This window comes from Phodopus roborovskii, unplaced genomic scaffold, assembly GCF_943737965.1.
Source record: "Phodopus roborovskii unplaced genomic scaffold, PHOROB, whole genome shotgun sequence".
NCBI lineage: Eukaryota > Metazoa > Chordata > Mammalia > Rodentia > Cricetidae > Phodopus > Phodopus roborovskii.
Genome location: NW_026126442.1, coordinates 2,416,767 through 2,440,763, shown reverse-complemented (window position 1 = coordinate 2,440,763; position 23,997 = coordinate 2,416,767). Strand labels below are relative to the sequence as shown.

The window sequence follows — 23,997 nt, the reverse complement described above, 5'->3', positions numbered from 1 at the left end:
GCTGTGACATATGTAGCTAGTCACTGTGTGGCAGAACATGCTTGACTGTAGTTCTATTTGAAACTCTGGCCAGGGTGTAATAAGAAGGTGCACCATTACAGCTAGCTAGTCATGAGTTGTCTCGAGGAAAACAGTCTTACACCAGTTTTGTAGTCCAGATGCATCAGATTGAGTCAAATGGAAATGACAATGTGGGGCCCCATCTTCTTTCTGGAGAGCTCAAAGATTGCTGTTAGGAGTTGTTATTATTCCTTGTGGAAAACTTAAACATCAATATTACAGTAAAATTTTTATGTTTTTAAGGTATGCATTAGGGAAAGGCAACAATAAGCATTAAAATGTATATGAGAAAATTAGGATTTCAGAGAGAAAATTGCGAATAAGCGAATGAGTCCCCAGATTTTGTTTTCTTCTGCCTTACACCAATTGGCTTCTTAATTTAAGGCAGAAACTGTGAATTTAATTTTAACAACATGCTTGAATTTAAAGAAGGAAAGCCAAATCCAACTCCAAAGCCAGCATTGGTTTACATGAATTGGGACTACAGGAATACTAGATAGTAAAGAGAAATAGATTTCTGTATAGAAATAGTTTACTACAATTAAATATTTTTACCATAAATCAGATTTCTCTTCATTAAGTGATTGTTTCTGGAGAGCTGTCTTCTCCTACATGTTCAGTGTCTTTTGGCTGTTTGAAGAACAGAACACTTCCCCTACCTTTGAGAGGTCTCCGCACATCTCATGGAACCTAATTTGTTGGATGACTTGTCATTTCTCTTCATTAAGATGTTTCTCTTGTTCAACTCAGATCTTGATTAACTTAGATGGTATCCATACTTTTTCTTCTCCTGTAGATACAAATGCGAAACTCCTACCCAAACGTAACACATATCCTGGTTTCCATTCTGAGGTCAATACATCCTTGAAGTACACTGGCTGATTTAGTTCAGAAGTTTTTTCTATTGTCCAGTGTCTTTCTGCAGCTGTTTTTCCTTTTTCATCAGCATTAAGAAAGTGTAATGTTAATAAAGCATTATGTAATCTGTGTTTGGGTGTCTTGGTCCCTCCTTCCTGTTTATGGAGCATTTCTTTTAAAGTATGATTTCATCTCTCAACTACTGCTTGTTCTGTAGGATTGTGTGGTATACCCATTATGTGCTTTATGTTATAATACTCAAAAAACTGTTTCAAATTGCCGGAGACATATGCTGGAGCATTGTCAGTTTTTATTTGTGCAGGTATGCCCATAATGGCCATTACCACCAATAGGTGTGTAATAACAGAATCAGCCTTTTCAGAGCTCAGAGCAGTAGCCCATTGAAACCCTGAAAATGTATCTATGGTATGATGCACATATTTTAATTTTCCAAATTCTGCAAAGTGAAACATCCATTTGTCATATTTCATTTCTATTTATACCTTTAGGGTTCCTGCCTTTTGGTAGAGTTTGGTTATAGAATGAGCAAGTAGGACATTTCCTTATTATTTCATTAGTTTGTTGCCAAGTGATAGAAAAATCCTTTTTTAAACCTTTGCTGCTCACATGGTGTTTCTTATGAAACTCCGAGGCTTCTAGCACACTTCCTATTAATAACCGATCAATTTCATCATTGCCTTGTGCTAGAGGACCTGGCAGACCCGTATGGGATTTGATGTGTGTTATATATATAGGATGAGTCCTCTTTCTGATAGTATCTTGTAGCTGTATAAACAGTGAAGTTAATTTTGTATCGTCAGGAATAAATTCTGCAATCTCAATGTATAAGACGATTCTCTCTGTGTATTGAGAGTCAGTAACTATATTGAGGGGTTCTGTAAAATCCATAAGTACCATGAGAATGGCATACAATTCTGCCTTTTGTACAGAATTGTAAGGGCTTTGAACCACTTTACTTATTTTTCCTGATTTATATCCTGGCTTACCTGATTTGTTTGCATCAGTGTAGAATGTAGGAACTCCAGAAATATGTGTTTTTCTTACAATGCGTGGAAGGATCCAAATCGTTTTCTTTATGAATTTGATTCTTTCATTTTTGGGATAATTGTTGCTAATCATTCCCAAAAAAATTACTGCATGCTCTCTGCCAATATTCATTATCTTTCCATAAGGAGGAAATTTCCTCATTAGGTAAAGGTACTATAATTTTTGCTGGGTCCCTTCCTGTTAGCTGACGAAGTCTTAATTTACCTTTTATAATAAAGTCAGAGATCATTTCTATATATGTTTTTAGTTTTTTATTCTGTTTATGTGGTAGGAATATCCATTCTAATATGATATCTTCTCTCTGCATCAAAATCTCTGAAGGATATTCTCTAGATGGTAATATAACCAGAATACAGTCTAGGTTTGGATCCATACGGTCCACATGTGCTTCTAGTATCCTCTTTTCTACCCATTTTAATTCCTTTTCAGCTTCAGCTGATAGTATTCGTGGACTATTCAAGTCCTTGTCTCCTTTTAGGGCCATTTTCAAGTTTTTCAAATCATGCCCTTCTACTCCAATAATGGTTTTCAGTTGAGAAATCTCTCCTAGTAATTTTTGAAGATCATTAAGAGTCTGGTAGCGATCTCTCCTGATCTGTATTTTTTGTGTTCTAATTTTTTGTAGACCTATTTTATATCCTAAGTAGTTGATAGACTCTCCTTTTTGTATTTTTTCAGGTGCAATTTGTAATCCGCAGCAAGGTAAAACTTCCTTTACTTTCTCAAGCATTTTTTCTAATATTTCTTCTTTAGAATCAGCTAACAATATATCATCCATGTAATGATAGATTATGGATTGTGGAACCTGTTTACGAATTATTTCTAGCGGTTTTTGTACAAAATATTGGCACAAGGTGGGGCTATTTAGCATTCCCTGTGGCAAAACCTTCCATTGATATCTCTTCACCGGTTGATAATTATTGTAATTAGGTACCATGAAGGAAAATTTCTCTTTATCTTGTTCTTGCAAAGGTATAGTGAAGAAGCAATCCTTTAAATCAATAACTATAATAGGAGGCCATTTCTTAGGTATCAAAAAAGGCAAGGGCATTCCAGGCTGTAGAGAGCCCATTGGCTGGATAACTTTATTGATGGCTCTCAGGTCTGTAAGCATTCTCCATTTACCAGATTTCTTTTTGATAACAAATACAGGAGAATTCTAAGGGCTGGTTGATTCCTTGATATATCCAGTTTTTAGCTGTTCCTGAACCAGGTTTTCTAAAGCCTCTAACTTCTCAGAGGTCATAGGCCATTGTCCTACCCAGACAGGTTCATCTGTTAGCCATTTTAAGGGTAGGTCTTTTGGTTCCTCTGTTTGTTCAGCACTTGTATTCTGTGTTTGTACAGCCTAGACATTTGGTGCCTGTCTTGTATAGTACTTCATAATATTTTTTCCACATTCATGAGGTCGTTTATGGTTCATATCTAATACTGGAGGAATGTTAATCTGTGCATTCCATTGCTGTAATTGATCACGTCCCCATAGGTTTATTGCTATATGAGCCACATATGGTCTCAACCTTCCTCTCTGTCCTTCCGGTCCTATACATTCAATCCATCTTGTGCTCTGTTTTACCTGAGACAGGGTTCCAATTCCTAAGAATTGAACATTTACCTCTTGCAGGGGCCATCTTGGAGGCCAAGATTTATTAGTTATGATAGTTACATCCATCCCCCTGTCCATTATTCCTTTACACAGTCTGTTATTCATTTTAACTATCACTCTAGGCCTATAACTATTTATGGAGGTTTGCCAAAATATATGTTTTTTGTTTCCTTCTTTCATGTTTGATTCAACTTCCTTCACTAGTTTATCTTCCAGAGCGGTATGAGTTTTTACAATAGGCACAGAATTTTCTAATTGTCCTGTGGGAGATTGTCCTCCACTGTAACTGGAAATGTTTGGACCACCTTTGACATGGGGGCTTTCTAGAGGCCCCCCCCAGAAGGAGTTTCCCTATGGTAAAGGGTTTCCTTGCTTGTCTCTGGTCGATCTACATTCATTGGTCCAGTGTCAGCCTTTGCCACACCTCCTACATAACCCAGGAGGCTGAGGCCTTCTGTCCGATTCATTCCTGGGAGTGTTATTTCTAGAAATAATTTGCCTACAATTTCTTTTTAGATGTCCTATCTTAACACAGTTAAAACATCTGACATTTTGATATCTTTTCAAACCTTTGGAGATGGCTTCTCCTACCCAAGCTTCTATGTCACCATAGTTAAGACCTCTGTTATCTTGATGTCTTCTCAGACCTTTAGATATGGCTTCTCCTACTCAAGCTTCAAGTGTCACCATAGTTAAGACCTCTGGTAACTTGTCTTCTTAGACCTTTAGATATGGCTTCCTCTACCCAAGTTTCATTGTTACTGTCATTGTACTCAATGTTGGCTGTATATAGGACCCATTCATCTAAGGGTGCTGATTTGATTTTTAAAGGCCAAAGCACCTGTTTGCACTGTGGATTTGCATTCTCATAAGCTAATGATTCTATGAGTATTTGCCTAGAATCTGTGTCAGCTACCTTTAATTGTATTGCCCTAGATAACCTTTCTAGAAATACACTAAAGCGTTCTCTTGGTCCTTGTCTTATCTTAGTATAGGATTCTATCCTCTCCCCTAGTTTATGAACCTTGTCCAAAGCATTCATAGGCAGCTTGAGTTTCTGGGTCAGCATAAAGACCCTCATCAATAATTTTATCTTGGGGAGCTTTATAACCTTTCTTTAAGCCCTGTATTTCAAGAACTTTTGCTTCCTCTCTCCATAAAGCCCTCCATTCTAATTGAGAGGAGTTTTCAAGGACAGCTGGTATTAATTGATCCCAATTCTTAGGGGTTACCTTGTTATTCCTTGCCCATGACTCTATTAATTGCTTTACATATGGTGAGTGCTTCCTTTATACCTTTTAAATCTTTCATACATATTGGTTCCCACTGATATGCAATGCCACCCTTTGGGTGTTTTTTCGTTGCTTGTTTTTCACTAATAGATACAGGGAACCCCCCCCCCCGACCCTAAATGGTGTAGAAAATTTTAAGTCTCTTTCATGCCCTGTTCTCTGTAGTTTTTCTTCTGATGTATCAGACTGAAGATCTTCTAAGGCCTGAAATCTATTCACCATTGTTCTTTGAGTGTCCGAACTTCGAGACTTCATGGAATCAGTCAGTCCCTTAATTTCTCCAACTACAAATGATTTCATATTTTTAACATTCTCACCCTTAGATATTATCTGAATGGCATGTAAACTGCCTTCCAGAAACAATGTTCTATCTGCTAGCTTGCCATTATCCTCAGACATGGAACAGATTCTGTCTGTTCTTTCCATCTGATGTTTCAGTTTTTTAACCTTGTTAGTAGATTTGTCCAACCAGGAATGAGCTGTTTCTGCTAGAATGTTAATGCATTGCATTGTTTCCATTTTGGTTATTGAGGCATTAAATATGGAACAAATTCTGTTTTCTAGTTGGTCATTTTTATGTTCCATGTCTTGCATTCTACCTGTCAGTTCTCTATTGCCATCTTCAATATTCTGAACCTTTTCCTCTAAGTCTAAAGGTCCCTGGTTGGATCCTGGGTTTCGGCACCAGATATCACTGTTTAATAAGGATCTGGTTAAACAATTAGGCAGAACAGATGTTTATTCAGGGAGAAATAACTCACAACATAGACAGGTGAACACCAGCAGGTTCCTGCTTCCAAGAATGCCTCTGGAAGTCCTTCTGCCCCTGTGCAGCTTGCAAGAGAGAGTTCTCCCATGCCTCCTCCGACCTAGTTCCCCAGGTCACTTCCACCCCTGGCTCCACCCCCAATGGGCGTGGTCAGTGCCACAGAAGGAGACAAAGCGAATATCCCACTTCAGGGGGACAAATGCCAACTATTAACATATGGAAGCCCACACTGGCCGTCAGCCTATCTGCACCCCTATCACACAGGCTGGCGTGCCCTCAACCCTGCTGCCCCTCCCCCAGCTTCCAGCTTCTCTTCCCTATGTTACCTCAGCCATTCTGCCTATGGGTCATGTTCACTCCCCCAGATACCTCTCTGTCCCTGGTCCTCCTTTATTATATGTATGTATGTATACACACACACACACACATTATATACAATGTTCTGCCTGCAGGGCACCAGATCTCATTACAGATGGTTTGTGAGCAACCATGTGGTTGGTGGGATTGAACTCAGGACCTTTGGGAGAGCAGCCAGTGTTGTTACACTCTGAGCCACCTCTCCAGCCCTCTCCTTTATATCTTTAGTAAAAACCCCGACCCCTCAGGAGCAGTCATGTCCTGCTGAAGCGAGGGCTTCACCTGGCAGCACACGTCTAGGAGGTCCTCAGGTCCTAGTTGTCTGATCTCACTGAAGGAAGGCTTGTCTAGTTCAGGCTTCCCAGCAAGCCTGGTCATAACTTGCACTCACTGTTCTTGCAATGCTACAAATTCCTGGGCCCTTGGCAGTTTCCATTTAGATCTGAGGTTGGCCTCGGGAATCACAAGCTCCCCTGGGGCATCAGAATTTGGGGATAGTTCTCTGGGGTAAAGGGCAGTTTGCCCCTGAGCTTGTCTTTGCCCTGGGCCTTTTTTGCTAGAGAAGTGTGAGCCATCAGCAACTGCTAGCAAATTGCACTCTGTGACTCCGATCCCCATGCCGTGGAGGTGGTACAGCCCCTTGCGTGCGTGCATGCTCATGTCACCTTTGCTAGGTAAAAACAGGTCAAGGGATTTCTCTGAACACACAAAATGTGTGACAATCCGAGGGAATAATCGTTGTGTAACTGTTTGGAAACCACAAAGTATTGTGCAAATGTCTGTGGTTGTACTGACCAGCCTCTTCTTACTAGGTTAAAATCGTGTTCGTCTTTCACAAGTATGTGTCACTCAGATACCAAATGAGGTTGTCTCCTGTCCTGCTCAGAGGTCAGCAAACTTTCTGGGACTAAGCATGGCTCTTAGGTGTGCCTGAGAGGAAAGCAGCGCTGAAGGGCGGAACAAGGTCAGCTGGGAGGAGCGGCTTGCTGTCTCCTCCCTCCTCGAACACTTCTGAAGCCATGCTTTTCCTGAGGCCACCCTTCGTGACTCCCTCTTCCAGGGAGCCTTCCCTGCCTGCAGCTGGTACAGCTTCTTCTGATGTCTTTACTCTCTGCACTTGGTAGCGTCCACCTCAAAGAATGCCTCATGCCTCCTCTTGTGGGCTGTGAGCTCATTCATATACACATTCCTATTTCCTTCAGGACCCCAGTCACTATCCTAGGTCAGGATGTCAATTTGGAGCTACTGTTTTCCCCAAATTACCTGAGAATAATCGGAGACAGGTAACAAATAGCGGCTTTCCCCTGAAAATTCTGTTCAGGGAATGCATTGGCCTTCGGACGGGGAAGCTCCGTTTGTGTGTGACTATTTGCTTAGCTAAGCTTGAATTTGATCTGTGGTTCAGTTCTCATCACCTGCCTCAGCTCCCCCATCCCTTTGAGGTAGAATTGTCTGGCCACACCTCCAGACCTAGACTCCCAGGCAATCCCTTTAGCTTGTACTGTGCACTCAGTCACCCCAGCCTGTTAAATACCGACCTGCCTCCAAAGACCACATTGCTTGGAGATTCCACTGATGTCTGTGGTGCTTGCCAGGTTCAGGTGATTCTGAGCTTAACATTGCTACAGACTAGTTAAATTTGAGTCTCCAGGCAGGGGATGGTATCCAGGATTAAGCACTAAGCACATACTAAGCCAATGGTCTATAACTGGGCTACAGCCCAGCTCTTGTTTTGTGTTTGTTTTTATTTTTGTTTTCAAGACAGGGTATCTCTGTGTAGCCCTGGCTGTCCTGGAACTCTCCCTGTAGACCAGGCTGGCCTCGAACTCACAGAGATCTGCCTGCCTCTACCTTCAAGTGCGTGGATTTAAGGTGTGCCCCACATCTGGATCCCAGCTTTCTTTTTTCTTTTTCTTTTCTTTTTTTTAAGAGCTGTCTAATGTGCACACACTTGAAAAAAAAATCTTTAATTTGGTGGGGTCCTATCCACATGGAAATAAATGAATGAATAAACAGAACAGACAATCTGGCTCTCCTCAGATAACCTCTCTTTACAGATACAGGTAAATACTTGGTGGAAGCAGGTTTGGAAAGGAGCCAATGGACCTGGGTGTGCTCAGAGGGGGAGAACACGTGCCTATCGTGTGCAAGGCCCTGGGCTCCATCTCCAGCTCCTCAAAGGAAAAACAAAAAGTTGAAAATGAAGCAAGATGAGGAGCAGTCTCAGAGCTGACACACCCGGCATCTGGACAACCAGACTGTAGAGGCTGGGACATGCAGCTTTGGGGAAAGGGCTGCCAGCACAGAGGGCTCTGCAGTGTGTGGTAGTGACATCAGGTAAGGGATATCAGGGACAGGGAGGCTGCTGGAACTGAGGGATGACAAAGCTACAGGGAACAAAATGTACATGTTTCCCAATTCAGGGAGGGAGTCAGGCGTAGGGACAGAGCCTGGGGGAGTGGCAGAGACAGGCCCTGATGATTGTAGAAGACTAGGAAATACAGCAGAACAAAAAGGAAGGTCGCTGAGCCCTGTTAGAGGATGAGCAGAGGTGACCCCATCTGGGCAGAGCTACTCATAGTAGTTAAGACTTTGCTGATAGTTTGGGTAAAGCTAGTTGTTAAATTGGACTGATGGACCCTGGAGGCACACGGCAGATTCCTAGAAAGCATGGGGGCAGGGAGGGTGGGCAGGTAGAGTGCTTAAAACACAGAACCCCCCCCCAGCAGCATCCCCAGGTACTGTTGTGGAATAATCTTGTTGTACACTGAACATGTGTCACTCTGACTAGTTTAATAACAAGCTGAAGGGCCAATAGCTAGGCAGGATTTTCAGGGCAGAGAGAACTCCTGGAAGAAAAAGGGTGGAGACACAGTGAGCAGGATGGGCAATACAGAGATGCGGTAATGAAGACATGAGGCAGAAAGTAAATTAATAGAAATGAGTTAATGTAAGTTCTTAGAGCTAGTTAGAAACAAGCCTAAGTTAGGAGTCAAGCTTTCTTAGCATGTTTCTGTGTTGTTTGTTTGGGAGCTAGCTAATGGGATAGAAAAATCCACTGACATACCTTTTCCCAAAGACCCAGATTCTAAGTATGCTGGGCAAGCATGCTACCACCAAGTTAGCCTCCAGCCCCTTAGAAGCTCTTTTAAAACTTCTGTTCTAGCTGGGCGGTAGTGGTGCATGCCTTTAATCCCAGCACTCAATCCCAGCACTCGGGAGCCAGAGGCAGGTGGATCTATTTGAGTTTGAGACCAGCCTGGTCTACAAGAGCTAGTTCCAGGACAGCCTCCAAAGCCTGCCTCGAAAAACAAAACAAACAAAAACCAAAAAGACAAAAACCCTCTGCTCTATACTGCCATTTTATCTTGTCAAACATAGTCTCGCCATTGGCATCAGAAAGCTCAGTCCTTGTGATTTGGCCGTGGGAAAGAGACACTTTTATGACCTCTCTATGTTTGGGAAGAGGCAGACAAGAGGCCTAAGATGATCAGAGAAAGCCACAGGTGGAGGAGGCAATAGGACCTTGCCAAGCTATCATGTTTGGAGAAACTTTGATAGTGACAAGGCCAAACAAGTTTATAGAACACAAAGATTTGCAAACCATGAGAGATTGCATAGGGTGATATCCCTGAATGTTAGCTAGGGATAGGATCAGCAGCAAGACAGAGGAGCCAGATGGTGGACCATCCTGCGTGCTAAGTAAGGAGTGTGGATATACCGGGAAGACTCCTAAGCTGAGGAGTGACAAGCTAGAAATGATGTGAACACACTACATGTTTGACGGTTTATATGGAGGCTGCAGGGATGGATGCAGACAGCTTGAGCATCCTAACAAAAGATAGATGAGTGAAGGATGAGGACCCAAATGGAAAGCTAGCCTAATGATGAATTCTGAATTTAAAACCGAGGGTGTTTGATCTTTAACTGTTTGCAAGAACAGTAAGCAAAGTTCCTGGAGGCTCCTGACACTAGAGGCTTGTACTAGGGCCCGCCCGTAGCACAACAGGAACGTGCTGGTTCCACTCCAGACATTCTAGTGATGTGGGATTTTCACTCTTTTGAATCAGTTACATCCCATCTGTATGTTTAATTTCAGTCTTTCTTATATCTTCCCCCTACAGTAGAATAACCTTTACATTACAAACTGAAATTAATAATTTATGCTTATGAACACACTGAATACCTGCCTGTTTTCTTTGCTTTTTGAATCATACATTTGAATAGAAATTCACAGAAGCCAAGGCAAATGTAAGTTTGAGGTAAATGCTGTTTCTCCACTTGTTGCCTGATTGTTCTAAACCATAACGTGGCCTTGTCATTATTCTGTGACCAAAAAACCTGTTCCTTGTGCATCTGTCAGGGGAGGTTTGCATGGACGAGCAAGCCCCCATCTGACCTTTAAAATCTTAGCTCCTCTGCTGCTGTGGTGACTTCCCTTTCTGGCCCACATTCCATCCACTCATCCTCGGAGGCCAGTTCAAACACTTCCTGCCCTGCATCCATCATTCCTGGTTCCCTCTCCAGGGGAAAAGCCTTCAGTATTTGTAGGCTTTGTTTGTAACTCCATCAGACTCTGAACTAACTCCCTTAGAGGCACTTGCCGCACAGCAAGTATTTACCTCTTCAAAAGTGTGTTCAACTGAGGCACTCATAACTGTGGCAGAGGAAACTGCCAGTGTGGACCAACACAAAATGACAAACTTGTTTTAAGAGCTGAGGGTTGGGTGCTAAGAGGTCGCAGTTAAGAACATAAACTGCTCTTACAGAGTACCTGAGTGTGGCACCCACACTGGACCATTCACAGCAGGCTGTAATTCCTGCACCAAGGGGCCTGAAGCCCTATTCTGGCCATCCCGGACACCTATACACACGCACTAACATTAAAGTAAATCTACTGAAAAAAAAGAAGTGTTTTGCAATATTTTTCCCTTAAAAACTCCATCAAGTGGTTGTTTAGGTTAACTCTGTATAAGATAAGGATGCTTTGCAACACCAAAAGATTGATGTGCCTGTTTACTGACGCAGGGAGGCGTGGCCTTTGACTTTTTCAAAAGCAAACAAACTCTGGGCAGGCTGGGGACACCCACCTAGAGATGATCCATAATGGTAGGATACCGCCAGTCCTATGTGGCATGCACGTCACACATCCACGAGTCTGCCAAGGAACCTCCCTCCAAGCAAGCTGACCTCTTCCCTTCGGTCAAATTCTCACATTTATCGCCTGTGGTCGTGTACAAATCAGAACCATTGTACGAATGTCACAACACCGAGGAACACAATCTCGGAAGAGATGAGTAACTTGCCCAAAGACACTCAAGTGTCTGGGCTATAATTCCAACCTGGGTCTCCATTAATTCGTGGCATAGTGCTCCTTCCAAGATCCCTGAAACTGTGTGAGCTTCTAAGGAAAAAGCGGCTGTGTGTGACCGTATGCACACTCAGGTGTCCTGTGAAGTGCGGTGACAAAAGAGCTCTCCAGCAAGTTTTGAGAACACTGGACCAGGTGCGTACAAGCCTTCACGCACGCACGAGCTATAAACATCCTTGGACCTCCAGGAACTCTCGCTAGAGGACGCGCTGGCTGTTTGTGGCACAGTGAGGCCACCGTACGACCTCAGCGTAAAGCGAAGGGCTAGCGGCACCCCAAAGCCTGATGAAAAGTGTTACAGTCGCCACCGGGCCCAAGGTGGCACAGGGTAGCCACAGCGGTCGCCACAAGCGGAGCAAGGCGGTGTCCTGATCACGTGGTCCGACGCCGCTTCACCCCACCCCTGCCTGGGTCAGGCCTGGCCTGCGCCTGCGCGGGCGCGGGCTCGCTCGCCGGCCGTCCTGCGGGCGGGCGCCCGCGGCCGTGGGTGAGTCCCGGGTGGGGTGGGGTGGGGTGGGGTGGGACGGAGGCCTGTGTGCCCCAGCTTCTGGCGAGACAGAAGGGAGGCTGGAAGCAGGGCCGCGGCGTGGCGGCCGGGCGAGCTCCAGGCCCTGCTCGCGCATCGCGCCCGGGGTCCGGCCGTGGGGCCTGTCGTGCTGCGGCGCTTGGCCGGGAGGCGCCCGCCCACAGCCGGGGGGCGCGGGAGCCGCAGGCCCGAGAGTCGGCCTTTGTCTGCGCCCCGCGGGATCGCGGCGGCCCGTGCTTCCCCGAGGCGCTGGCGATTCCGCCCAGCGCCTTCCGGTCCTCCCCTAGCGCGCAAAGGGAAGCCTGGAGAATGCTGGTTCTCAGGCACCATGCTGCATCGGGCAGGAAACAGTCGAACTGAGCTGGGCGGGCGTCAGTGGTTTCATTCTGTATGGATTGTTGGTATCAAGTTTAGGGAGAAGGTGTCAGCGCCTCAGCCATGTTTACACTTTTTAGTCTAACGTTTGTCTTGGCCCCTACAGGCTGGCCAGCTGGTCTTAGTGTTTTGTTTGCTTGTTTTTACCTATTGAACAGAATACTGAGTTGTACCTGGAGTGGTGGGCATGCCAAAATGGACCTTCGGTGCCTTTTCTTTGAAAGGATTCCTAGAATCGGGTCCAAACCAAAGTCACCCTTAGCACTTCTTAGGTCGACATAACACTTCTGACAAGAATTGATTCTGGTCTGAGCTAAGATAGTGGATTTTCGTCACAGATATTGCTTTGTATTTGCTATGGCAAAATCGTGCTGTAACTAGTACTTGAACCCCAGCTAACCTTGATTTTAAATGCTGACTCAGACCTGCTGACTAGTGAAAATTCACATCCTTTGAGAATTACAGTCACCCTTTGCCCTGTTTTCGGACAAAGACCTTTGTATTAAGGTCACATCTGGGTTTTGCATATCCGTGTGGACTGCAAATTATACTTGAGTATTTAGAATTTACACCGTTTCTTACATCACAGAAGTTTGATCCTTGTTGGATGAAAGTTAATTTTGCTTCCTTATCTTGTGGTAGGTTAAGTACTAATTGAAGCAAACTGGTGCAGTTATAGTAAATTGCAAAGGATGATCATTACTACAAATTTAAGTAGAAGCCAGTTTAGCAGGGTTTAGTCATGCTCAGAGTATAGTAATCAAACATGCCTTTTTTGTTTTGTTTTCTGAGACAGGGTTTCTCTGTGTAGTTTTGGAGCCTATCCTGGGACTCAACTCTAGCCCAGGCTGGCCTTGAACTCACAAAGATACACCTGCCTCTGCCTCCAGAGTGCTGGGATTAAAGGCATGTGCCACCACCACCCAGCAAACATGCCATGTTTTAAATAGAGGGCTTTAATGTGCCACTGCACTCTTGTGAAGGTCCGAGAACAATTTTCCAAAAATCATTCTTTCTTCCATAATGTGAGTTACTAGCATTGAACTCAGGTTATCACCTTGGCAGAAAACTCTTTTACCTGGTGAGACATCTTGCTTGCTCCCATATCCTAAACTTCTACCAGTACACTGTCTTTCCCTCTGTTGCTGCTTTAAGAACTTAGGCATGGGCTGCAGAGATGGCTCAGCTGTTAAAGGAGAGGCTCAACAACTAGTCACACCCTAATAGGTGGAGTATAGTTTACAGGAAGAGCTTTAAGAGTGGGAAGTTTTCAAAACATTACTCTTTGCCAGGCATGGTGGTGCTCCCCTTTAATCCCAGCACTTGGGAGGCAGAGGCAGGTGGATCTTTGTGAGTTCAAGGCCAGCCTTGTCTACAGAGCAAGTTCCTGGCCAGCCAGGGCTACACAGAAATCCTGCCTCGAAAAATAAACAAAAAATACTTTTCTGTATAGGACTTTTACTATTTAATAATCTAAATGTTCAACAATATTCTTAAATTTTCTTATGTAGTTTGTAGAGAGGTCCATAAATAACTGCCTAGGCTGTTTTCTGTTTGCTTACTAACAAGGCCCATTATTATGGCCATAACTGATTGAATGAAGCAACTTTTTTTTTTTTTTTTTTTTTTTTTTTTTTTTTTTTTGTGGGGGGAAGTTCTGTGACAGGGTTTCTCTGTGTAGCACTGGCTGTCCTAGAACTTGCTTTGTAGACCAGACTGGCCTTGAACTCAGAGATCAGCCTGCAATATTTTGTTAAGTAACAGAAAGACCCAGTTCTCTAAGAACAAAGAGTAAATATGGCCTTTGTTTGTTTTATAGTGTTGAGGATTAAACACATAGTAGGTAATCATCCCCAGACATGAACAAAAAAATTTTTTTTTGTTTGTTTTTATTTTTTGAGACAGGGTTTTTCTCTGTAACAGTCCTAGCTGTCCTGGATCTTACCCTGTAGACCAGGCTGGCCTCAAACTCACTGAGATCACCTGCCTCTGCCTCTGAATGATGAGATTAAAAATCTGGGCAACCACACATACTTAGGGATTTTGTTGATTTTAATGTTAACTGTGAAACTAAAACAAACAAACAAACAAACCCCCAAAAAAGACATTATATAGTATCAGGCATTTCTGTGCCAGGTATTAAGTTTTAAAATCTTGTTTAGTCTAAGACTGGCAACAATTGCTAGTCTTATACTGTCAAGTATAATACTACTAAGAGTTTTTAAAAGCCAGGTTGTGATTGCATACATCTTTAATCTCAGCACTTGGGAGGCTGAGGCAGGGAGATCTCTGTGAGTTTGAGGCCAGTCTGGTCTACATAGAGAGTTCCAATATAGCCAGAGCTACATAGAGAGACCCTGTTTCAAAACAAAACAAAAGCTAGTTCTTAGACAGACTTGGTAATACCTATAATTACAGCAATTAAAGGCTGAGGCAGGAGGATTATGAGTTTGTGGCCAAGCTGGGCCAGGCTATAAAATAAGACTTGGACTCAAACTAACAAAAGTTTTTGCTTCATGCCTATCAACTGGAGCAGTAAAAAGCATGGATGGTGAAGATCAAACACCTAATCATTAATAGACTCTGCATTTGGCAGACCTACCTTTCCAGTGCCTATAGAACATTATTTTATATTTACTGCATTAAGTTACAAACCTCTGGCGAGATGCCTCAGAGGTTGAGAGTATATACCTGACTTAGACTCCTAGCATCCACATCAGGTGGCTCACAGCCCCTATTACTAACTATTAGGGGGGTCTGATACCTCACCAGATACCTGCACTTGTATGCATGAACCCACACAGACACATAAGTTTAAATAATAAAAAGAAAGGAAGATGATATTGTCTCATGCTCTATAGAAGTTTGGAATTACTTCAGATATTGGTGAAATATTTGTTTTGGGACTAGGGATATGGGTAAGTGTTGGCAGTCAATGAAGAGTTGGTTCTTTGTTGGTAATAGGGACATTAGCAACTGGCTACTGTGCTCAAGAAAAAGGAAACAAATACGGACATATCCTTTAAAAACAAGAACTTTAAACAAGTCTAGGAATTAAACCAGTTTTTTCTTTTTTTAGGGAAATGCAATTATCAATATTGGCTCCAGAAGAAAGAAGGCTAACAATGGAAAATTCTGGCAAAGTTACCAGAAAGCTGTCCTCATCAGTGCCATCCTCAGTGGATGTCACAGGTGAATTCTTATAAACTTGAAGTACCAAATAATGGAATGGTGATAAGCGTTTAAATTGTGTGACTCCAGGTCCAGGGGATGATCCAACATACTCTGCTAGCCTCCTAAGCACCTGCCAGCAAGTGCATACACACGTACATAGGTAAATAATAAAATAGGGCATGGTGGAGCATCTTTTTAATGCTAGCACTCAGGAAGCAGAGGAAGATGGACTCTGAGTTTAAGGTTTGCCTGGCAGCCTGGTCTACATACAGCAGGGCTGCACAGGAGAAACCTTACCTTGGAAAAAACAAAACAACAAAAGACAATTTAAAAATACCGAAAATGTAAAATATAGTCAAATTACTGTTTTATCCCCAAATAAAAGGGTGGTCCTTGGGATGCAGGTGGGAGGTGAAATCTTGCTTTATAGCCAAGCTAGCCCAAACTTGCAGTTCTCTTGCTTCAGCTTTCTGAGTGCTGGGATTACAGGAAACCGACAGGCTTAGCTAGAGCCAGTTATCTACTTGTGTTGTTAGTTTTCTTCTTAAATATTTTTAAATTTCATTTTTGTTAGCCTTGTATGGGGGTGAAACACATGTTATGATGAAGTCTGAGGACAGCTTGTGGGAGTCAGTTCTCTTCCTTGTACCATGTAGGTTCCAGAGATCAAACTCAGGCCATCAGGTTTGGTGGCAGGCACCTTTTGTTATTGCTGAGCCATCTCATGGGGCTCAGACTGGGAGGAGACATTGCATCTTGTGGAAACAGACATAGAGCTAGGACTTTGCTTTCTTTCAATGAGAGCAAAACTGTATATGTATCTTCAGATCTCCATCTATCAGACAGGCCCACTGTGACAACTTTCCAAAGTCATTGCTATGTGTGGGAAGGTAGAAACTAGTGTCAAACAGGCATCATCAAAGTATTCTGGCCCTACCCGTTACTAGTTATGTCTTGAATGATGAGGATCATTGGGGCTCTTTTTCACATATAAAACTAGAAAAGTCACTTTATAGTTTGGAAACTTAAATGAAAAAAATAGAGCATAGTACATACCTTAACTTCATTCTCTTATAAACCCTTCATATCCCAAAATATGCAACCTGTGCCCACAGATACCTAGTTACCATAGACATTAATGTACTGTTATGGACTTGCTTACTTGGCAGATTCTGACTAGTCTGTGGCTTTATTGTCTCTGAGGATCCAATGCCTAGCAGAAGACCAAAGTTCACAGGTACGAAATAAATGTACAACGAGTTGAGTGAATGGAATGATCTGCTGCTATATCTCTTGGAAGGACTTTGTCTTGTTTTTTGTTTTGTTTTTTTGAGACAGGGTCTCACTTGAAGCCCTGGCTAGCCTGAAACTTGGCTGTAGACTGAGCTTTTAACTTTCAGTGTTCATCCTGCCTCTGTTTTGTAGTACTGGAATTACAAATGAACCTGGTAGTTCCCAGGAGAACTGTGAGTCTGTTCCAGTAGGATGATGGAGGGGTATTGTTAGGTAGAATGGCCAGTGGTATCCCTTGTTTCGGGACTTTCTAAAATCTTAAAGAATTATTGTGAACCTCAGTAAGCTTTTGCTTATATGGGTTGACATTCAGGTTTTAGGATTAAAATAAATTTTAAATAATAATTACTGTTAACAAAGCAATGATAAACATATGGCCTGTTAATATCACATTTTTATGAAAAATAACTATTGCATTCTGTGCCCTATTCTTTTCCATGAGGCAAATGTGTTTCATAATTTTCCTTACTTCATTCCTGTCTGGCTAACAAATAAACAGTCTTCTGTCTGTTCCTTCATTCAGTCTGCTTATAGGAGTGGTTTGGGTGGAAGTCAGTCTTACATAAATATGCTGTTGAAAAGGGAAGACTCCAGGACTCCTAGCACTCTGAAATAGCTCTAAACATCAGAGATCTGAGCTAGGCATGCTAGAATGGGCCTCTGAAGATTGTGAGGCGAAGCCTTGCCTGGGCTATGTGTAGTAAGACTCTGTCTCAAAACTACAACAGCAGCAACAACAGAACCTCACAGAAAACAAGCTATTGATCTGCTGTATCTATATGCATATGTAGAAACAACACATCCACTGAACCTCATTAATATGTACAATTAGTAAAAGTAATTTTTTAATTTGAAGATACAGTATTACAAGTCCAGTTTTAAAGGGAAAATGCAGAGTCTGGAAATTGGAGAAAGGATTGGGGCAAAGTTTATGTGTTCTACTCTTTGTAACACCTTCGTCATTGATTATCTATAGGTTAAAAATTTTTTTCCTAGAGAAGAAAGATCATAAGCACCATGATGGACTCAGGAGCGCATGACAAGAGGCCCCCAATGCTGACCTCTTCAAACCAGGATTTGTCTTCTCACATTGCAGACGTGGGTCAGATCAAACATTACTTCTGTGGCTGCTGCGCAGCATTCAACAACGTGGCAATCACATACCCCGTCCAGAAGATTCTCTTCCGGCAGCAGCTGTATGGCATCAAAACCAGGGATGCCATACTCCAGTTGAGGAGGGATGGGTTTCGAAACTTGTATCGTGGGATCCTGCCCCCACTGATGCAGAAAACAACCACGCTGGCACTCATGTTTGGTCTGTATGAAGACCTATCATGCCTGCTCCTCAAACATGTGAGCACTGCTCCCGAGTTTGCCACCAGAAGTGTGGCAGCATTGCTTGCTGGGACAACAGAAGCCATTCTCACTCCATTGGAAAGGGTTCAGACTTTGCTTCAGGACCATAAGCATCATGATAAATTCACAAACACTTACCAGGCCTTCCGGGCCCTGAGATGCCATGGAATTGCAGAGTATTACCGAGGCTTGGTGCCTATCCTTTTCCGAAATGGATTCAGTAATGTCCTTTTTTTTGGCCTTCGAGGGCCAATTAAGGAGCATCTGCCTACTGCCACTACGAATAGTGCACATTTGGTCAACGACTTTATCTGTGGAGGTGTGCTAGGTGCCATGCTGGGGTTCTTAAGCTTCCCGATTAATGTTGTCAAAGCCCGAATACAGTCTCAGATTGGTGGGCCATTCCAGTCTCTCCCCATGGTCTTCAAGACAATCTGGCTAGAACGGGACAGGAAACTGATCAATCTTTTCAGAGGCGCCCATCTGAATTACCATCGCTCTCTCATCTCCTGGGGAATAATCAATGCAACTTATGAATTTTTGTTAAAGATTGTATGATGAGGTCACCACATGAAATGTTGTTCTCGACCAATTAGACCTAAAGAGAATGCAATTTGGCTTTGTTCCTAATTGGCTTAAATACAGGTTGGTGTCAGTAAGTCCAGGCCATAATAAATTACAAAGCATTGACAATAAAAGGTTTCAATGGGCAGATGTCAGGGTTTTGGTTTGATCATTACTCAAGAGCTTTAGGCTGTTACTTGGTAACAAGCCATGTATCTGATGACCTTTTCAGGGCAGCTGTCAGTCAAGATGAATTCCTTTTCCTCCTGGAAGGGGTTGCTAGGCCTTCTTATGGAGACCATGGCATCAGCAGCCAGAGCATGTGTTCCTATCCCAGGGCTTCTCAGGCTCATGTTCTCACCTCATTTATTGCTTCTCTGCTCTTTGGAGGGTCACCTTCCTTAACCCCAAGCGTTGTATGGTGAACCGGAGCAGAGCAGATAGAAGTCAACGTCTTAGCTATAGAGTTCCATGATGAATTGTTGGAGTTAGCTTTGAAACTAAGTGCTGTTGAGATAGTCATTATCCAAACTCCTTTTACTTAGATTTGATAGAACTGAGCAGCTAAGCTTCCATTTCACTGTTTAACTTTGAGTATTGTCTGTTTAATTTTGAATGTGACTTTAAGTCCTTCCAGAATGCCCTTGTGTTTCTCTGCTGAATTCATTGCCAAAAGACAGGCTGACCTAGGTAACGTTTGTCGTGGGCTTCATCCTGTTAAGCTGTTCATCACAGTATCTACTGTTTTTGCTTGGCTTCTTTGTGCTACTGGTGCCAGCGTAGCTGGCCAGTGGGGGCACTGTCCCTTGTGAGTAGTAACTGTCATGTTTGTCATCTGTTCTCTGGTACTAGACTTAAACGAAAATAAACACTTCCATACAGTTTTATTTGGAGACTCTATTAATACAATTCCAGGTTGTTTCTTGGTTTCTCAGTGCAGCAGGGTGAGGTGAGAAGTGGAGGGCGGCTCTCTCCAGTGTTCACTCTCCTATTTCTCTGGGAAGAGACTTCTTCAGGACTCTGACATTCTAGGAGCCACTAGAACAGCACAAGAGGGTCTGGTCTGACTGAAAGTTCCTGATACCTGGAGCTCAGGTAGGGTTTTACAGGCCCACACGGGGCCAAGGAATCACATACTTATATTTTGGGCAAATGTAACATGACTCACAATCTAACTGAAATAAATGCATTCTGGAGTAGTTGTTTCTGGATCTTTAAAAAAGTTGTAACCGCTAGATAGTTACACTTATTTCCCAGGATTTGTCATGAGAGTCAACTTGTCTTTCTTTCCATGGTGCTAGGGATTGAACCCGGGGCCTTGCACATCCTAGGCAAGTTCTACCCACTAGCTACACTCCAGCGGTTTTGTTTTTTGAGACAGGATTTCAACATGAAGTCCAGGCTGGTCTTGAACTTACAGAGGTCTACCTGGTTGCCTTCTGAGTGCTAGAATTAATTAAAGGCATGAGCTGCCATACCTAGCATCTCCAGTCTTTAAAGGTTTCTTAGAGATTTTCATCTTTCTGGGTAACTGCAGACAAGTATGTGCTCAAATTTACAAACTGAAGTCAGACCCTCAACTGGAGTTTGCTAGAAGTTTCTGGGGCAGGTAATCAAAACAGCTGTTTACCTCTAAACTACTCTAAAGCTCTGAAGGTTGGGAGCATAGCAAGCATTGGCATGGCAGTAACATTGAAGGAAGATTTTGTGCAGTGCAGTGCAGACACGCAGGTGTGAGGACTCAAGTCAAGAATTTAACCCAGATAAATCTGAGCAATACTGTGGCTTCTGTTAAAATTTGAAGGGGTTGAACTCACAAATGAAAGATGGCAGCATGAGCACCCACAGCGTGGGGAAGGTGAGTTAGTTAATCAGGGATTAAGTTACAGGGCTTCAACCTTGGCCTTGGGCGTGAGCTTCACTGGCTGTCAGTAATAGGCTTGTTTTCTTTACACTCCATGCAGGTGGTAGAGGCTTAAGTTGTAAAGCACTCCTATGAAGCACATGAGGGTTATGAGGGTAATGCTTTGGCTTTTGCTGTCTCAATTATGTGCATTTTAAAACAATTAGAAACTTTTTAATGATTTTTAACTTTTAAGCATTTTGTCACTCTTCGAACTCTTGAAGACTAAACTGCAGTGTATTACAGAGATGGCTTTTTCTCCTATACATTTAAGCTTGACAAAAAAAATTCATAATTTGTAACCCACTTTGTCTGAACTTTTATGCTAGAATGTAGTTAATAGATTCTAACTAGTGTGGTGATATTTTTTACAGGCAAACCTGATTAAAGAACTCTCTTACAAAGCTTTAAAGTGGCCTTTCTGTTACATGTGTGGCACAGGTGGTTCATGAGGTTGGGACTCTTGTGTCCTGTGCTTCTTATCTGATGCTGTCAGACACTTGAGTTTTGCATTTAATATCCTCGAGTGCTGTGAAGCTTCAGGAATGCACCAGTGTCAACACAGCCTTTGCATGGTGGCAAGTTGTTATCTTATTTCATTTGTGGCTAGAGATAGATGTTTGTGCCTATCAACATCCATCTTGTGGTTCATTATATAATCACTCACTACATATTGTGACCCTGTGCAATAAAGCAGAATTGTACATATATATAATTATCTTTGGGTCCCTGAAGTCCCTACGATCAGTTACAATCTAGATAAGTCCACAAAAGTTATAAGGTGCAGAGAGCTGGCTTTGACTGAGTGGCTGCCATCGGATGAAGTCTGGTTGGGAGGAGGTCAGTGCAGTATGTGGTGTGGTCACAGACTCTTAGCAGTAAGGCACTTATACTTGGTTTCTTCATGTTTATTGTATTTTTTTCTCATGTACAAATAAATGCATATCAAAAAATTGAATACGTTCTCTTGAGATTGAAAGCTTTCTTTCTTTCTTTCTTTTTTTTTTTTTTTTGTTGGTTTTGGCTTTGGTTTTCCAAGACAGGGTTTCTCTGTGTAAGCCTCACTGTCCTTGAACTCACTCTGTAGACCAGGCTGGCCTCAAACTCACAGTTTGCCTGTTTCCTGAGTGCTGCGATTAAAGGCGAGTGCCACCTCCTCCCAGCTGATTTCTGACTTTTTATGCTGTTTGCTTGCCATATTGATATGGAGGCAGGTCTACATACATTCTTTTTATATTTAAAAAAAAAAAGTGGCTAACACAAAGCTTTGGTTGCTATTTTGAGTTGTGACTATGAGTTTGAGTATATCTGTTAAATATTTTTGTTAACTTTTGGGAAATAGAATACAATTTGTGTTTTGTGGCTTGGTGGTCTCTTGCCACTAGTGCTTTTTTAGGGGTGTAGTAGGCTGCCTAGCTTTCTGTTGATAAACATTAGCAATTCACCTGGGGGCTCTCAGCTAGGGCACCACACATCTGTTTAGGAGGAGGGCTTGACTCATCTTCACTGCAGAGCATTTTCTTTCTTAAATGCTTCTCTCTGCACACTTTGTCATTCAGTTTGTCAGTCATTTCTGCTTAGATCCTCCCCTCTAAATTATGCTTCCTGGGGGTAAATCATCTGGATATTTGTGCTTTTTCACATCTTTGGTTTCTACTGAAGAATTGCATGCCATTGCTGGGCATGTCTGTAAGGATTCTTTTTTTTTTTTTTTTTTTTTTCCCCCTTCTTTGGATATGGAGTCTCACTGTGTAGCCCCAAATAGCCTGGAGATTATGTAGGCCATATTTGCCAGAATCCACCTGGCCCTGCTTCTGAGTGCTGGGATATTTTCTTGATTGTTAATTGATCTAAAAAGAACCCAGCCCACTATGAGCAGAGCCAAGTGGGCCTGGACTGTGTAAGGGAACAGAATGAGAGCTTGGAAGCAAGCCAGTTGGCAGCCTCCCTTCCTGTTTTTCACAATAGGTTCTTGGCTCCCAGCTCCTGCCCTGCCTTCCTTCCTTGGAGGACTATAAGGTGAAGTAAACCTTTCCTTGGGTTGCATTTGGTTAGTGATTTGTCACAGCAACCAGGGAGCAAATGACACGTCCAATTTTAAGTGTCTCCCTGATTGGAAAAAGCTGAGGTCCCATAAGGACTGGCTAGGCGAGGGAGACCCAATTCTAGGATTGTAATTTCTGGTTTTGTTTAGGAAAGTTCCATGTACCTACCTAGCATTGTAGGTACTACAATATTAGTACTGCCCTTTTTAGGGCAGAGCATTCTGGGTATTGAGTCTTCACTTAACCACAGAACACTGGCTGCCTAACAATTCTGAGGAAAATGGAAAGCTCTTACTGAGTGCTGCCTCCTAGGCTGAATTAGGTTGTGTGCTCCCCTGCTGGGCAGGGCCATTGTGAGAAATCAATCACAGATGTCCCTGTTCTCTGTAGGTGTATGTAGAGCTCATCAGGGAATTACAGGTGAACACAAGGCACCAGGCCAGTCTTCCTAGCTGACAGGCCGCACCTGCTCCATTGGATGCCTGGGTGTTGGTTAAAAGTTTTGCCATAGGGCTAAACAACTATAACTTGCTATGGGACTAAACTCGTGTCAGAAAAAAAAAAAAAAAAAAAGGAGCTCTCTAGTCTCCAGAGGATGAGGTGTTTGGAGTGGAGCCATGCTATACAAGCAGGAAAGATTGTATCTCCCTAAAGAACCCAGGCAATAAGGAGTTCAAAGGACAGGAAAATGTAGTTAGGAACATAAAAATCACTGTTGTGTACCACAAGGAAATGCCAGCCATTTTTCCTATTTTCTAGGCCAACACATGACTTGACTAAGTGGTCAAGTAAACTGCTTCATTCATTCTGAGTCAGCAATGCTCTTATGATGAAATGAGCGTGGTGGCTTCTCACAGTATGTGATGGCTGCACATTTGGTTCAATTTGTAGTGCTTGAGCAGGAGCTTGGGGGACAGGGTCTGTCACAGGTATTTTAACCCACTAAGGTTCATAGCCCATATGAGAAGCACAATCTCAGCCCAGATGTTGTCCTTATTGTATGTCCCTCATCTCAAAGGTGCTCTTATTGCTTAGCCATTTCTTCTAAAAATCAGGGCTACATAATGTATGGCCCCACTAATACAAGATTAGACTTAAATCAGTTATTCTCAAAAGTTAAATATTTAAGCTGGGCATGGTAGCACACATTTTAATCCTAGCACTTGGGAGACAGAGGTAGATGAATCTCTTGAGTTTAAAGACAGCCTGATGTACAAAGTGAGTTCCAAGACAGTAGGACTACACAGAGAAACCCTGTTTTTGTTTTTAAGTTAAATATTTAGCAGATTTACTCAAACTCACAGTCACATAAATCAAAAGTACAAGCAAAGTTTTATGTCTAGCCTCGATGAATAATGAAAAGAGTAAACACACAGAAAT

General features: G+C 42.8%; 1 protein-coding gene across 4 annotated transcripts; it reads left to right on the top strand.

Annotated features, from left to right (window-relative positions):
- Positions 1-11,701: 11,701 nt before the first annotated feature.
- Positions 11,702-19,556, top strand: Slc25a51 (solute carrier family 25 member 51). 4 transcript variants are annotated; one of them, XM_051187724.1, is made up of 4 exons: positions 11,702-11,868; positions 15,362-15,474; positions 16,626-16,693; positions 17,846-19,556. In XM_051187724.1, exons 3-4 carry the CDS (start codon positions 16,666-16,668, stop codon positions 18,661-18,663), a joined length of 846 nt encoding a protein of 281 aa, XP_051043681.1. In that variant the 5' UTR covers positions 11,702-11,868; positions 15,362-15,474; positions 16,626-16,665; the 3' UTR covers positions 18,664-19,556. The 4 variants fall into 4 exon arrangements, with proteins under 4 accessions (XP_051043681.1, XP_051043679.1, XP_051043680.1 ...); XM_051187722.1 differs by having other exon boundaries at positions 17,726-19,556; XM_051187723.1 differs by having other exon boundaries at positions 15,362-15,616.
- The last annotated feature ends 4,441 nt before the right edge of the window (positions 19,557-23,997 follow it).